The 15716-nt window shown below is 42.1% G+C and overlaps 1 protein-coding gene across 1 annotated transcript in view; it reads left to right on the forward strand.

The window, feature by feature from the left end:
• Positions 1 to 1571: 1571 nt before the first annotated feature.
• Positions 1572 to 15716, forward strand: part of col2a1b (collagen, type II, alpha 1b) — a gene marked incomplete at its 5' end in the record, with an annotated part of 39261 nt that continues 25116 nt past the window's right edge. The window contains 10 exons of the mRNA XM_029774303.1: positions 1572 to 1652; positions 5605 to 5703; positions 5934 to 5978; positions 8033 to 8131; positions 8329 to 8382; positions 10668 to 10775; positions 11679 to 11732; positions 13017 to 13115; positions 13718 to 13771; positions 14488 to 14586. Coding sequence (XP_029630163.1) covers positions 1572 to 1652; positions 5605 to 5703; positions 5934 to 5978; positions 8033 to 8131; positions 8329 to 8382; positions 10668 to 10775; positions 11679 to 11732; positions 13017 to 13115; positions 13718 to 13771; positions 14488 to 14586 — 792 coding nt within the window. The remainder of the gene's footprint in view (positions 1653 to 5604; positions 5704 to 5933; positions 5979 to 8032; positions 8132 to 8328; positions 8383 to 10667; positions 10776 to 11678; positions 11733 to 13016; positions 13116 to 13717; positions 13772 to 14487; positions 14587 to 15716) is intronic.

Below are 15716 nucleotides of genomic sequence, written 5' to 3' on the forward strand. Positions count from 1 at the left end.
CAGTTTCCAGTGTATCAAGAATGGTCCACTACCTAAAGGACATCCAGACAACTTGACACAACTGTGGGAATCATTGGAGTCAACATGGGCCAGCATCCCTGTGGAACGCTTTCAACACCTTGTAGAGTCCATGCTCCGATGAATTGAGGCTGTTCTGAGGGCAAAAGGGGATGCAACTCAATATATATTATTTTTATTTAACCTTTATTTAACTAGGAAAGTCAGTTAAGAACAAATTCTTATTTACAATGACGGCCTACCAAAAGGCAAAAGGCCTCCTGCAGGGACGGGGGCTGGGATTAAAAATGAATAAATAAATACAATATAAATATAGGACAAAACACACATCACAACAAGAGAGACAACACCACATAAACACCACCACATGACAACACAGCATGGTAGCAACACAACATGACAACAACATGGTAGCAACACAACATGGTAGCAACACAAAACATGGTACAAACATTATTGTTCACAGACAACAGCACAAAGGGCAAGAAGGTAGAGACAACAATACATCACGTAAAGCAGCCACAACTGTCATTAAGTGTCCATGATTGAGTCTTTGAATGAAGAGATGGAGATAAAACTGTCCAGTTTGAGTGTTTGTTGCAGCTCGTTCCAGTCGTTAGCTGCAGCGAACTGAAAAGAGGAGCGACCCAGGAATGTGTGTGCTTTGGGGACTTTAACAGAATGTGATTGGCAGAACAGGGGTTGTATGTGGAGGATGAGGGCTGCAGTAGATATCTCAGATAGGGTGGAGTGAGGCCTAAGAGGGTTTTATAAATAAGCATCAACCAGTGGGTCTTGCGACGGGTATACAGAGATGACCAGTTTACAGAAGAGTATAGAGTGCAGTGATGTGTCCTATAAGGAGCATTGGTGGCAAATCTGATGGCCAAATGGTAAAGAACATCTAGCCGCTCGAGAGCACCCTTACCTGCCGATCTATAAATGATGTCTCCGTAATCTAGCATGGGTAGGATGGTCATCTGAATCAGGGTTAGTTTGGCAGCTGGGGTGAAAGAGGAGCAATTACTAAGTCTAGATTTAACTTTAGCCTGCAACTTTGATATGTGCTGAGAGAAGGACAGTGCACCGTCTAGCCATACTCCCAAGTACTTGTAAGAGGTGACTACCTCAAGCTCTAAACCCTCAGAGGTAGTAATCACACCTGTGGGGAGAGGGGCATTCTTCTTACCAAACCACATGACCTTTGTTAGTAAGGTGTTCCTAATGTTTTGTGTGCTCAGTGTAGGTGTACTATGGGCCAGTTTCCCAGGCACAGATTAAGTGTAGTCCTAGACTAAAAAGCATACACAATTCAAGTATTTATTAAAAGTGCTTATTCATCTACCACTGGGCTTAATCTGTGTCCAGGAAACCCGACCCTAAATGTCTCATCAGAAATGTGACTGTAATACACCTGGATGCACTTGCGGTGGCAGTAGTGTCTGTTGACTCACTCCCTTCTTTCCGCTCTCTCTCCCTTCCCTCTCTTCTCCCCCTCCCTCCCTTTCCCTCCCTTTCCCTCCCCTCCCTGCCCACGCTCCTCACCTCTCCCCCTCCCCTCTCCCCCTCCTCTCTCTATAGGCCCAGTTGGTCCTGCTGGTGCTCCAGGCTTCCCCGGCTCTCCAGGTTCTAAGGTATGTCACTGATCTTCACCCTTCTACCCCCCCTCTCTCTCTCTCGCTCTCTCTCTCTAACTCTCTCTCTCTAACTCTCTCTAACTCTCTCTAACTCTCTAACTCTCTCTCTCTCTCTCTCTCTCTCGCTCTCTCTCTCTAACTCTCTCTCTCTAACTCTCTCTAACTCTCTCTAACTCTCTAACTCTCTCTCTCTCTCTAACTCTCTCTCTCTCTAACTCTCTCTCTCTCTCTCTCTCTAACTCTCTCTAACTCTCTAACTCTCTCTCTCTCTCTCTCTCTCTCTCTCTAACTCTCTCTAACTCTCTAACTCTCTCTCTCACTCTCTACGTCAAGGAAGGCTTTTTTTGCGTGTGTTGTTTTTTCTCTCGCTCTCTCTCTCCGCTTGGGACTGATTCATTCCTTCTGAATGATAACTTGTGTGTGTGTGTGTGTGTGTGTGTTGTGTGTGTGTGTGTGTGTGTGTGTGTGTGTGTGTGTGTGTGTGTGTGTGTGTTTGTGTGTGTGTGTGTGTGTGCTGCCTGAAGTCTATAGATCCCATGCTGTACTGCTGGTTTCACTTTCATCTGTCGTCTGTCTCAGTCTCTCCCAGTCAGGGAAATCATTTAAGGATTCAGCTATAGGACTAGGGTTGCTTACCAAAGTTACCGGAAACTTCAGTAATTTTGGTAAATAACAGAAAATGTATGTCCATCTATTGTAACTTTGGTGATTTATACTTGAATAACTTTAAAAACATTCATAGATATTTTTTAAATATATATATTTTAAATATATATATGTGTCCATATTGTCCATGAGTTTCTAGTAAATAGACCATATGGTTCAAGAGAAAATAGACTAATTAATGAAAAAAAAACATCTAATCAACAATGGCATTATTTTAAATGAACTCTGCAACTCTTACAATGATTGACTTTTTTCACAACTGCCACCAGTTTGACAACAAACACATGTTGACATACTAAAAGAGTGTAAAAGAGTGTAAAAGAGTGTAAAAGAGTGTAAAAAAGTGTAAAAAAAAGTTGATGGTTTATATTTTGAAAAATGTTTTACAGCTTTTTTTTTTTAACAAAAAAATCTTATTTCATAATTTAATATATTATATGTTTGGTAAGGCCACACAGAGGGGCACTAGTTTAAATCTGAAGGACCCAAAAGGGACACTAGATATCTTGTGATAAATTACATAAAATCCTTGAAAGATACCAACATTCTGGTAGTTTTAATAGTAAACCTTGAAAGTTTCCAGTAATATACCCTCCCTTTGCAACCCTAATCATGTGAATAACTTCATGACCTTTAACCTCATTATAACCAGAGACAGAGGCTCTATCTCAACTCTATAAAGGACACCCTGTCCTGAGCATATTTACAGACCAAAACCCCTGTGAGAAGAGAAGGCCTTGGACGAACTGCTTCATGACTAGAGACAGATGCCAAAGGATCTGGGGGTTGTGTGTGTGTGTGTGTGTGTGCGTGCGCGTGTGTGTGTGCGTGTGCGTGTGACTGTGTGTGTGGCTAATGTTAAAAAACACACAGCGAGACAGTAACTTGACCCAGAACGACAGTGTGTTACACTATTTTGGAATGAGATGTTCGATGAGCAGGTGTCCACATACTTTTGGCCTTGTGGTGGACCTCTAGAACCCTCTAGAAAACCTATAAACAGTCAGGTTTAAGTTTACCTGTTAATTCCTGCTGCGCTCTGCTAATAAAACTCGGGTCGTCCTCGCAAAAAGAGTTTTCTAACCTCGAGGGTCTTTCCTGGTTAAATTAAAGGCTGAATGAGATGACGTATCCCCAGCTTGTAAATTCAGGATACCCAAAGACATGTATTCATAAACACTACGTTGGTTTGATTTGATTTATTAGGATCCCCATTAGAAGACGCCAATGGAGACAGCTAGTCTTACTGGGTCCGACACATAATGAAGAAGACATTACAGACAAAAGACTTAACAATTTACATACATTTAAAAGCATTGACATGGTGTGTGTGTGTGTGTGTGTGTGTGTGTGTGTGTGTGTGTGTGTGTGTGTGTGTGTGTGTGTATCATCTATTGGTTTGAATATGAGTATAAGTTTTCTATAAAGGAAAAACATATTTAATTGTTCCCTGTGTGCCCATGTACAGCCAATGGCTCTGCCTGCCCTAGACTATCAGGCAGTAACATTATGGACTACCGAAGGGTGGGACTAATAACAACAAGATAACTCATGTAAAATATTCTTTGTCCGTAAAATGTATATAGGTTCAGAACGTTTGTTAAACAGCACAGTTAAAAAATATATGGCAAATAGAAATCAAACTGGATGGTCTTCAGTGATAGATGGGAGGGGTTGAGGGTAGCTGAAGGAGGGGACTAAAAACAAACAAGGGATAACTATTGTAAAAATACACTGTGTCTGTAAAATGTGTATAGTATGTAATAAGCAGGAAGTAGAAGCCTAAGTGTTGTTGTCAATTACTTTACTCCAGTTAGGGGAGGGGTGGTAGGGTTAGGGGACAATAATAAAGTAAAATATATTTAAAAAAATGTATATATATATATATGTGTGTATATGTATTTTATAGATATATATATATATATATAGATATATAGATAGATAGATAGATATATAATATATGGGGGATTGGAAATGATGCAAACAGTTACATTGATGGAACCACAATGTCACAGGCGTCGTAAGGAGTGGACCAAAATGCAGCGGGTAAAGTGCTCATCTTCTTATTTATTGAAGGAAAAACACTTAAACAAAACAAACGACAAAAACAGTCCAATAAGTTGCACAGACTATACTGGAAACAACCACCCACAAACACAAGTGAAAACGAACACACTTAAATATGGCCTCCAATTAGAGACAACGACAACCAGCTGCCTCTAATTGGAGGTCATTGAAAAACACAACATAGAAATAGAAAACTAGAATAAACATAGAAATAGAAAATATAGAACATAAATCAAAAACCCCGAAAAACACAAAACAAACACCCCCTGCCACGCCCTGACCAAACTACAATAATAAATAACCCCCTTTACTGGTCAGGACGTGACACACAATCTATCTGCAATATTAAAGCTGAACACCTCCCTAAAAAAAAAAAAAAAACATTATGGACTACATCCAAGGCCAAAAATACCAATCTCTCTACCGCCACTTATACACATGCAACTTATATTATGTCATCCTACTAAGTCAAAACACCATGGTAACAACAGTTAGGAATTTCATTCATTTCATTCACCCAGTTTCCCAAAGGCTGTGACCTCACTACGCAGCGCTATGATTGGTTGATGTCTGTAGTAAAGGGTCGGAGCCTTGTCTGACAATATTCAGTCAGGATAACTCTCCTCATTCTATTTCATTAGACCAGTAGGCCTGGAAACCATTATACACGTGGCTCTGGCTACTGCACTTTCCACACAGCCCCTCATAAAATAACTTTTATGTGAAAGCTAAGGTTCATTTCATTTTGCCAAAACTTCTTTTTATTCAAATGCAGCCAATGTTGCTCTAACACTTTTACTCTTCACTTCATTTGTCTGCCATAAAAGTACCTAGACTTTATAAAGTCTTTGTATGGAAATTACCTACTTGTTTTTTCAATTAAGATTAAACACTTCTGACTTAATTTTGACAAGATTTGAAAACTTTAATAAACTTTGTTTATTTGACATCATGCAAATCCTAAAACCAATCAAACAGAATCGTCAATTTGCTCATAGAGACTCTTTACTGAAATGATGCACTCTAATACATTACTGACTGACTGATTGGATTATTGATTAATTCATAGATTAATTGATCAATTGATTGTTTGTGTGATTGATTTAATGATTTATTGGATTATTGAATAATTTATAGAGAAATTGATCGATTGCTTGTTCGTTTGATTGATTGATTGATTGAAGTGTTGTATTATTGATTGATTGTCTCTCTCCAGGGAGAAGCTGGCCCCACCGGTGCTCGTGGACCTGAGGGCGCTCAGGGACCCCGTGGAGAGTCAGGAACCCCTGGATCTCCCGGACCCGCCGGTGCATCTGTGAGTGTCCCCATAAAAAGTGTCCCCACAAAAAACAGTGTCCCCACATAAGTGTCCCTAAACAGTCCCCATGAGTGTCCCCATAAACCTGTGTGTCAGTGTTCCAAGTCACATGACTAGGGCTTTTCCTGATTGAACTATGACCTTAAGTATTGTACTATAAGATATGGCCATATGAAAGGATGTCTCTCATTCTAACTAGTATGTTCTTCCTCTGTCCTTCCCTACAGGGTAATCCTGGTACTGATGGTATTGGAGGATCTAAAGGATCAGCTGTGAGTATACCAGACAACCTCTTCTCTGTCTCTCTGTCTCCCTCCCTCTCGTCTCTGTCTCCCTCTCTCCCTCTCTCCTTTGTCTCTGTCTCCCTCCCCTCTCTCCTCTTCTCCTGTCTTCCTCCCTACCTCTCTCCTCTTCTCCTGTCTCCCTCCCTCCCTCTCTCCTCTGTCTCCCTCCCTCTCTCCTCTGTCTCTGTCTCCCTCCCTCCCTCTCTCCCCTGTCTCTGTCTCCCTCCCTCTCTCCCCTGTCTCTGTCTCCCTCCCTCTCTCCCCTGTCTCTGTCTCCCTCCCTCTCTCCTCTGTCTCTGTATCTTATAGCCCTACTACTATTCTCACATTGTGACTGCTGTCAGGTTTCAAGGTTTAGTAGTCGTATGTACAGGATACACATGGTAGACACTTTCTAATGAAATGCTTACCTGCAGGTTCCTTCTGCATAATGCAACAACAATAATAAATAATACAAGATCAGAATGCTTCAGTAAAATAGGATAAACATTTATAACATTTGTTTTACAGCAGTATACTCTAAATATAGTCCACGTCCACAGTAAAGGCAGGGTCATCTCCAATGAAGTCTAATAACCTTCCGTTTTATACATCAACTTCCTTTTTATTACAGTTAAATAATGTGTGGGATCTGCTAGTACTAGAATATGGTTCATGAATAGAGGTCATTGTAAGGACAGACGCTGGGAGATGAGAAGCAAGTACAGGGAGTCAACATTTAGTAAATAACCAACATGAAACAAACAAGGACAGCGTCTGGACAGGGGGAAACGTAATGACAATAATGCTGACACGGGGAACAAACTGAGGAACAGACAGATATAGAAGGGGCAATCAACAAAGTGAAGGAGTCCAGGTGAGTTCAATATTGCGCTGATGCGCGTAATGATGGTGACAGGTGTACGTAATGATGGGCAGCCTGGTGCCCTTGAGCGCCCAGAGAGGTGGAGTGGAGCAGGCATGACAGTCATATCTAAACCACTAGGATATCTGCAGAGATAACCAGGCTGTCTCTATTGGCCCTGAGTTTCCTACAGTATATGAAATCCACATATTAGAAGTCTTATTGTGTACTCTATTTACAAAGCATATAAAGCATTGCACTTGCAGGCTAAATGTAACGTGTTACAGAAATTATTTCCAAACTTAATGTAAATGCTTGTTGTGACTGGTCCACTGGTCCAGTCTGAAAACCTTAGATAGACAGCAGTTCCCACATTATGAAGCCCACCCTTTGTATTTATTGTGGATGCAATCTCATCTCCGTTATCCTGGGCCTAGGGCCAGGAGTTTCTCCTAACCATGTGTCCTTACCTGACCAGGAGAAACTTTGAACAAGAGTTTTTCCATTTACCTGGTCAGGTGACGTGGTTAGGAAAAGCTCTTGGTCCTAACTTCCTCCTAGAACAAGAAACCATTAGAATCATTTAAATCAGAATCAGTCAGGTGTGTTATGTCACTTTGAGTTAGTTATGGCTTAGACCAGACATGGGCCAGACACACACACACACACATCTGTCACTTACATAATAGTCAAGCAGACTGCAGCTGATACTTGGCGCTGGATTGAAGGAGTGAGATCAAGGTCCAGGCATGTCTGTAGCTTCAGGATCTCTCCCACCTGATCCACCCACTAACTCATGTTACACTGAAGCCATATATTTATATGTATATATTTCTTATTCCGTTCCTTTACTTAGATTTGTGTGTATAAGGTTGTTGTTGTGGAATTGTTAGATTACTTGTTAGATATTACTGCACTGTCGGGAACTGGAAGCACAAGCATTTTGCTACACTCACATTAACATCTGCTAACCATGTGTATGTGACCAATAACATTTGATTTGATTTGAGCCATACATCTAAAAGCCTAGATAAATAAAGTTATAGATTTTTTTCCCCTCATTGATCTACAAGCTACAGTAAACAACTTTATTTTCAGATCTCAATATCATGGTGTTACTCTGTTTAGTGTTCCCTGATCATTTCAGCGTGACGATTGATTGATTGATTGATACGTGATTGATATATCTCCACTACAGGGTGCTCCTGGTATCGCTGGCGCGCCTGGCTTCCCAGGGCCCCGTGGCCCTCCAGGACCCCAGGGAGCCACTGGACCTCTCGGACCAAAGGGAACATCTGTACGTCCAAACTGTCTCTCCTCAAATCTGTTTCTCCAAACTTGTTATACTATGTAATGAATGTCAGGGATGGTATGAGGTATATGTAGTGTGATTCAGTTTGCATTTCAAGGCTAGTAATATACAACTTCAATGGTTGTAATCGTACTTCATTGGTCTGTAATGATGACCCATGTGTTTTTTGTCTTCCTCTTTAGGGTGACCCCGGTATCCCAGGTTTCAAGGGTGAGGCTGGACCCAAGGGAGAGCTTGTGAGTGTTATTATTTTCAAGCTGCTGCTCTTACCACTGTGCTTTTGTCTGAACTCTGTCTGTGTTGCTGTCTCTGCCTCTCTCTCTCTCTCTCTCTCTCTCTCTCTCTCTGTCTCTCTGTCTCTCTGTCTCTTTCTGTCTCTCTGTCTCAATGTCTCTGCCTCTCTGCCTCTGCCTCTGCCTCTCTCTCTCTCTCTCTCTCTCTCTCTCGGTCTCTGTGTCTCTGTCTCTCTTTCTGTCTCTATGTCTCTGCCAATGCCTCTATCTCTCTCTCTGTCTCTCTCTATATGTCTCTCTCTCTCTCTCTCTCTGTCTCTGTGTCTCTCTCTCTGTGTCTCTGTCTTTCTCTTGTATGTCTCCATCATTCTTTCGTCCTTCCTCTCTGATAGCCTAAGTAATCCCTCAACATACTGGACAAGGTCCAAGAGTTTATAACACCCCACGAAACACATACACAGTATGGAGAGCATCCCAGATTTCTTCCAGACGGTAACAGAGTTTGTAACTGGTCACAGGGGAGTCCTATTTATTTATTACCGCTCAACAATCCAGCATTAGGACTACTAATGGCCCAGGCAAGCAACAGAAAAACATTTTATGATAGTTTCTGAAAGTTAATCAAGATGGCTTATTTATCATGAGAATTCATCAAAAATGAGGCGCCCCGGAGACACAGTGCGCAGCGCTGGCGCAGGATAGCCTGGACCGAAACAGCGCACTGGAGACCAGACGCGCAGAGCTGGCACAATCCGTCCTGGCTCGATGCCCACACTCGCATGGCACTTGCGGGGGGCTGGCCTATAGCGCACCGGGCTATGAGCGCACACTGGAGACACCGTGCGCTTCACAGCATAACACGGTGCCTGACCAGTACCATGCTGCTTCCGGTAAGCACGGGGAGTTGGCCCAGAATTCCATCCTGGCTCTGCCACACTCCCCGTGTGCCCCCCCCAAAAAAAAAAATTGGGGGCTGCCTGTCGTGCCTGTTGCGCTCCCTTGCCTCATACCATCGCCTCTCAGCTTTCGCTGCCTCGATCTCCCACTGCGGGCGGCGATACTCCCCAGCTTGAGCCCATGGTCCCTTTCCGTCCAGTAATTCCTCCCACTGCCAAGAATCCTGAACCTTCTGCTCCTTCCTCTCACGCTGCTTGGTCCGTTGTTGGTGGGTGAATCTGTAACGGCCGTCGTCAGAATGAGACCAAGGTGCAGCGGAGGATGTGTTCATCTTGAAAGGTTTTAATGACCGAATGAACACTTGCAAAAGAAAACACGAAAATGACAGCCAAACAGTTCCGTCAGGAATAACAAAGCACTAGACAGAAAACATTCACCCACAAACCCCAAAGGAAAAACAGGCTGCCTATGTATGACTCCCAATCAGAAACAACGATCTACACCTGTTCCTGATTGAGAGCCATACACGGCCGAAACAAAGAAAACCACTAACATAGAAAAAGAAACCTAGAACGCCCACCCATGTCACACCCTGGCCCAACCAAAAATAGAGAACAAAAAACCCTCTCTATGGCCAGGGCGTTACAGTACCAAGCTGCAGAGATCTTACTTAATGATAAGAGAGAACCCACTTTTTATTTTTGTTGAGTCTTCCCACCCAGCTTCACCTAACATCAGCATAGCCTTGAACAGTTTCTCTCCCTTCTTAGTATATTAGCTATAGTGCCCTCAACCTCAAGTCATCTTGCAGTACAATCTTTCAATTGAGTTGATTGATTTTAGAGATGACAGATATTAAATCAAATCAAATGTATTCATAAAGCCCTTCTTACATCAGCTGATATCTCAAAGTGCTGTACAGAAACCCAGCCTAAAACCCCAAACAGCAAGCAATGCATGTGAAAGAAGCACGGTGGCTGGGAAAAACTCCCTAGAAAGGCCAGAACCTAGGAAGAAACCTAGAGAGGAACCAGGCTATGAGGTGGGGCCAGTCCTCTTCTGGCTGTGCCGGGTGGAGATTATAACAGAACATGGCCAAGATGTTCAAATGTTCATAGATGACCAGCAGGGTCAAATAATAATAATCACAGTGGTTGTCGAGGGTGCAACAGGTCAGCACCTCAGGAGTAAATGTCAGTTGGCTTTTCACAGCCGATCATTCAGAGTATCTCTACCTCTCCTGCTGTCTCTAGAGAGTTGAAAACAGCAGGTCCGGGGACAAGGCAGCATGTCCTGTGAACAGGTCAGGGTTCCATAGCCTCAGGCAGAACAGTTGAAACTAGACTATGTGATTAAATGTGATTACTGACATCCAGTTGTTTTTTGTTTAGGGACCAGCCGGTCCCCAAGGAGCCCTTGGCCCTGCAGGAGAGGAAGGGAAGAGGGGACCCAGAGGAGAGCCCGGCGCTGCTGGACCTCTTGGACCTCCCGGAGAGAGAGTGAGTACCACCCATGTTACCACCCATATTATCACCCATATTATCACCCATATTATCACCCATGTTACCATCCATGTTACCATCCATGTTACCGCCCATGTTATCACCCATATTACCACCCATGTTACCACCCATGTTATCACCCATGTTACCACCCATGTTATCACCCATATTACCACCCATGTTACCACCCATGTTACCACCCATGTTATCACCCATGTTATCACCCATGTTGCCATCCATGTTACCACCCATGTTACCACCCATGTTGCCACCCATGTTGCCGCCCATGTTATCATCCATGTTACCACCCATGTTATCACCCATGTTATCACCCATGTTACCACCCATGTTACCACCCATGTTATCACCCATGTTACCACCCATGTTATCACCCATGTTACCACCCATGTTATCGCCCATGTTATCACCCATGTTACCGCCCATGTTATCATCCATATTATCACCCATGTTACCACCCATGTTATCATCCATATTATCACCCATGTTATCACCCATGTTACCACCCATATTATCGCCCATGTTACCGCCCATGTTACCGCCCATGTTACCGCCCATGTTACCGCCCATGTTACCACCCATGTTATCGCCCATGTTACCACCCATGTTACCACCCATGTTATCGCCTTGTCAGAATACACACGGCCACCTATCATTCCAAAACCACTTGTCGAGGCGCTATGTGTTCTGTATGCCGTAAAACTGACAGGAAATGACACGAACAGCTACTATACCTGCGTACGGTCACAGGAAGGGCTGTCCGTTCCATTTTATATTCATCACACACCATGGTCTCACTCCCAGCGTTAAATGTTGAATCGTTTTTTCTTTTCTTTTCTTCTTCCTGACCTAACCCTGTTGTTGTTTTTTGTTTTTGTTTAGGGCGCCCCCGGTAACCGTGGTTTCCCAGGTCAGGATGGCCTGGCTGGTCCCAAGGTGAGCGTCACCATGACAACGTGGTCCCGGGGGGGATGGGCTTATCGTTAAGGGAGGGGGAAACTAACTGCTGTGGTACAGAAAATGAACAGGATACATTCACATCAACTGAATAGGTTACTCTAAAACTGGCAGGACTAGAGAGATAAATGATATAATACATGAGTCAGCAATGATATGGCTGTAAATCTGAAACCATGATGATCATGGAAGATAGACTTGTCCACAGCACTGCAGTCATATACACAGTTAGGTGAGCATTTAATCCACAGTTAAACATCCTGTGCTTGAATTTTAGTGACGATTCTTCCTCGCTGACTCAAATCGCTGATATATTGGAATCCTTAGGCAATTGCAACCCAATCTGACTAAATATTCTGTGACAATATTTAGTCACAGCTATGAATGACAGAAAATGATGAGGCACAAAGAAAGAGAGAGCTTCTATTGGCGTCAGTGGAGTCAACTGTAATTCCACTATTAACCAGCAGAGGTCAGCCCCAACCTCATCCACACCACCAACTCTAGACCCAACGTCTCAGACTGGAAGCATTTCATTTCATTATAAATGTAATATTATTCACTTTTTATTCCTATTCATTAAATATGGTGAATGAGTCAGAAGGAATATTTTCTCAGTTCATCATGTCAGGACAACTTGACCCCCGTCATTTCGACATGTCATTTCCACGTCCTCAGAGGCCAGGTTGCCTAGCGTAGCCTCCGTGTGAAGTGACTGCGGAGATAGATGGAGAGGATGTTATCCATACAGAGGTGAATTCTAACTTCCACTCAAGTCAAATTGATGTCAATTCGATTTAAACGGAAGTTAGGATTCGCCCCGGAGTGACTGACTCATTGTCCTTCTTAAAAATAATCTAAACCCCCATGACACTTCACAAGATGACTATCCCAGAAAAACAAAGATATAGGAACACACAGATATCTGTAACGGTCTGTTGAGGTTTATTAAAGGACAAACAGACAGGCTTACATGTCAGTGTGTCACACTGTCAGACGCTGCCCTCAGAGCCTCTTCAGTTACATTTGACCTCCTAATGCAGGGTCTACTGTAGCCTCATATAAAGTGGCTGTGGAGATAGACGTGTCTTGATTGGTTAATGTAGTGATTTGTTGATTAATCCATTGATTAATTGATTGATTGGTTTATCTCCACTGAGTGACTGTATCATTTGACCTCCTAATACAGGGAACAACTGGCGTTGGTCTTAATTGATTGATTGAGATTCTCCATTGAGTAGCACATTTGTCTTCTTAATCCAGGGAGCCCCTGGCGAGCGTGGAGTCGGCGGCGTGTCTGGCCCTAAGGGAGCCGGCGGTGACCCTGGACGCCCTGGCGAGCCCGGTCTTCCTGGCGCAAGAGTAAGTTCCACTCCAATATCTTTCTGCCATCTGTAACAGCAGTATGTATCAATGCTCTGGTAAGATAGAACAGTTCTCCAAAATATAGCTGAGCCAATACATTATCTCTGTAGTTATGACATCATCATATTGTACCTATGCTACCCCAGGTCTTTTGTGATTAAAAGTTACTGTAGTTATGACATTTACATTTTAGTCATTTAGCAGACACTCTTATCCAGAGCGACTTACAGTAGCGAATGCATACATTTCATAAATCTTTTTCTCCGTACTGGTCCCCCGTGGGAATCGAACCAACAACCCTGGCGTTGCAAACACCATGCTCTACCAACTAAGCAACACGCGACCACACTATGACATCATCATATTGTACCTATGCTACCCCAGGTCTTTTGTGATTAAACGTTACTGTAGTTTGGTCTCAAATCTCTAGCATCATTAAACATATAGGCTCACATCGTGCAATGGCTGCACTACCAAGACATTATCCCTGGAGATTAGACTCACATACAGTATACTTTAGAGTTTTGATGAGTCCGAGTTGGATTTCTCAGGCCTTTTAGGAAGTTTGATCTATATGTGTCTCTCTGCTTGTCCTGCAGGGTCTTACTGGTCGTCCTGGCGATACTGGTCCTCAAGGCAAAGTTGGACCTGGTGTAAGTACGCTGTGATTGTTGTTTGTTTTGATCAATAACTGTAAAAAATATGTTTATTTTTCATTTTTATTTTAAACATGAACTTGATCACTAGATGAATCAGTACATTCACAGGAATCTGACCAATGATTTATATAGACACTAGATGAATCGGTACCTTCACAGGAATCTGACCAATGATTTATATAGACACTAGATGAATCAGTACATTCACAGGACTCTGAGCAATGATTTATATAGACACTAGATGAATCGGTACCTTCACAGGAATCTGACCAATGATTTATATAGACACTAGATGAATCAGTACATTCACAGGACTCTGAGCAATGATTTATATAGACACTAGATGAATTGGTACGTTCACAGGAATCTGACCAATGATTTATATAGACACTAGATGAATCGGTACGTTCACAGGAATCTGACCAATGATTTATATAGACACTAGATGACTGACTGGGTTTATATACATCATTGACTCTGACAGTGTAGAAAATCCCTCAGGTGCATGACTTGACGATTTACTTTCACATTGAATTCATATGCAACTCTATCAAATATCCATCCAGACTTCCCAGTCAGACATAACTTTACGTTATTAGGATGTCTCATCTGCTGATGAAAAATGGGCTTCACAAATGAATGTGATTGCAAGATGAATTGATTGATTGATCCTCGATTGATGGACTGACCCTCCTGTGTTCACCGTGTAGGGTGCTGCTGGTGAGGATGGTCGCCCCGGACCCCCTGGCCCTATGGGAGCCCGCGGTCAGCCTGGTGTGATGGGATTCCCCGGACCCAAGGGAGCCAACGTGAGTGTCACTGTTTGATTGATTGATTTATTTATTTATTGGGTGTTTGATTGGTTGATTGATTGATTGATTGATTGATTGATTGGGTGTTGTCACGGTTGTCGAAAGGAGAAGCGGACCAAAGTGCAGCGTGTGTGTCGTTCCACATTTTATTTATACTGTGAAACCATGCAATACATAAATAAACTGAAAGACAAAAACAACAAACCATGACGCAGAGGTGAAACATACACTGACTGAAAGATAATCTCCCACAAACCCAGGTGGAAAAAAACTCTACTTAAGTATGATCTCCAATTAGAGACAACGAGGACCAGCTGCCTCTAATTGGAGATCATCCCAAACAAAACCAACATAGAAATACAAAACTAGAACATGAACATAGAAATAGAAAAACACTCCCTGTCACGCCCTGACCTACTCTACCATAGAAAATAACATCTTACTATGGTCAGGACGTGACAGGTGTTTGATTGGTTGATTTATTTATTTATTGGGTGTTTGATTGGTTGATTGATTGATTGATTTATTGGGTGTTTGATTGGTTGATTGATTGATTTATTTATTGGGTGTTTGATTGATTGATTGATTGATTGAATTATTGGGTGTTTGATTGATTGATTGATTGTTTGATTGACTGATTTATTTATTTATTTATTGGGTGTTTGATTGATTGATTGATTGATTGATTTATTTATTTATTTATTTATTTATTGGGTGTTTGATTGGTTGATTTATTTATTTATTTATTGGGTGTTTGATTGGTTGATTTATTTATTTATTTATTTAGTGGGTGTTTGATTGGTTGATTGATTGATTGATTTGTTTATTGGGTGCTTGGTTGGATGATTGATTGATTGATTGATTGATTTATTGGGTGTTTGATTGGTTGATTGATTGGTTGATTGACTGATTTATTTATTGGGTGTTTGATTGGTTGATTGATTGATTGATTGATTGATTGATTGATTGGGTGTTTGATTGGTTGATTGATTGGTTGATTGACTGATTTATTTATTTATTGGGTGTTTGATTGGTTGATTTATTTATTTATTTATTAGGTGTTTGATTGGTTGATTTATTTATTTATTTAGTGGGTGTTTGATTGGTTCATTGATTGATTTATTGTT

The sequence above is a fragment of the Salmo trutta genome, chromosome 14 (genome assembly GCF_901001165.1).
Source record: "Salmo trutta chromosome 14, fSalTru1.1, whole genome shotgun sequence".
NCBI classification, from domain to species: Eukaryota; Metazoa; Chordata; class Actinopteri; order Salmoniformes; family Salmonidae; genus Salmo; species Salmo trutta.